The 1,204-nt window shown below is 51.6% G+C and overlaps 1 protein-coding gene across 2 annotated transcripts; it reads left to right on the forward strand.

The window, feature by feature from the left end:
• KVP17_000477 (uncharacterized protein) lies at window positions 1-1,204 on the forward strand (the record flags this gene model as incomplete). 2 transcript variants are annotated; one of them, XM_068522853.1, is made up of 1 exon in its annotated part: window positions 1-1,204. In XM_068522853.1, a coding segment is annotated over one exon (1,204 nt), but the record flags the coding sequence as incomplete, so codon positions are not given. The 2 variants fall into 2 exon arrangements, with proteins under 2 accessions (XP_068379794.1, XP_068379795.1); XM_068522854.1 differs by having other exon boundaries at window positions 103-1,200.

Consider the following 1,204-nt stretch of genomic DNA (forward strand, 5'->3'; position numbering starts at 1 on the left):
ATGGTTCACAAGTACAACCTCAGAATCCACTGGGCCAAATCGGTATTTGGTGTTCCCGAAGTGGAGTACTTGGGATACTACTGGTCAAGCTCGGGCTATCGGATGCCTCCTGACAGAGCTCTGGTACTTAGCAAGCTAAGGGCTCCTTCAGACGTATCTGAGGTTCGAAGCTTTATGGCCTGGGCGAATCGTTACAGTCGCTTCTGCAAAAGCCTTCAAGCCCTCTTGGCTCCCATATCTGATCTGCTGCGAGCAGAATCGTCTTTCGAATGGACAGATGAGTTAGAAGCTCGATTTAAGCAAGCGAAGGAAGTCATCGGATCGGAATCGGTCCTCTCGTATCCCGATTGGTCTGCCCCCTTCGAGGTTTTTCTCGACTGGAGCAAGGCGGCCATCTCCGCCAGTCTGGAGCAGGCGCACGGACCGCTATCCTTCGACGGAAGGAAATGCAAGAGGCATGAACAGACTTACTCATCTTTCGACGGTGAGGCGGCGGCTCTGCGATTTGCTCTGGAGCGTTACAAGGACTACTTCTTTGGGACCACAACAACGATCTGGACGGACAATCGAGATCTTCTAGTGGTAAACACAACCCGCCGGGCAACTTCTGCCAAAGTTGAACGCATTCGACAGATGGTTCAGTCGTTTCCAGGTCTGACTATCAAGCATATTTCGGGGTCGCACAACCCAGCGGACTTCGTCTCAAGGAACCTCGAAGATAATCAAAACATCGAGAACGAATTGGAGCGCCGGTCTCTCCCTTCGGTTTGTCTGGTGATCAGACTTAAGAATCCACCAGAGAAGAAGACTCAGCAGGAATCGAAAGAATCCGACTTCTGTCCCCTCATGGGAGACAGCGAGCCACTTCCAAAAGACCCACCGACCCTCAGCGGTCTCGAACATGACTCTCCACTCGCGGAAGAGGATACGGATGACAATGTGGAGGTCATAATTGACGAAGATGAGGAGGAAGAACGACCTATCGCTTCACAAGATCCTTACGTCACCCCTATTGAAAGCTGGAAATGGGATGAGCGCACGAGGTGCCTTACCCGAGATGGAATAATCTGTCCGATTTTGGAGCAGAGAATTTCGCTTGCACATCATTACCACTCACTCTCCCACGCAGGAGTAAAGACGACTCTGCACAACTTGGCAATGCGGTTCTGGTGGCCTTCTATGGCGACAGATGTCCGTATGGTAG

This window comes from the organism of the source record quoted next, assembly GCF_019968985.1.
Source record: "MAG: Porospora cf. gigantea B chromosome Unknown PgB_NODE_10361_length_1204_cov_5236.04, whole genome shotgun sequence".
Taxonomy (NCBI): Eukaryota; Apicomplexa; class Conoidasida; order Eugregarinorida; family Porosporidae; genus Porospora; species Porospora cf. gigantea B.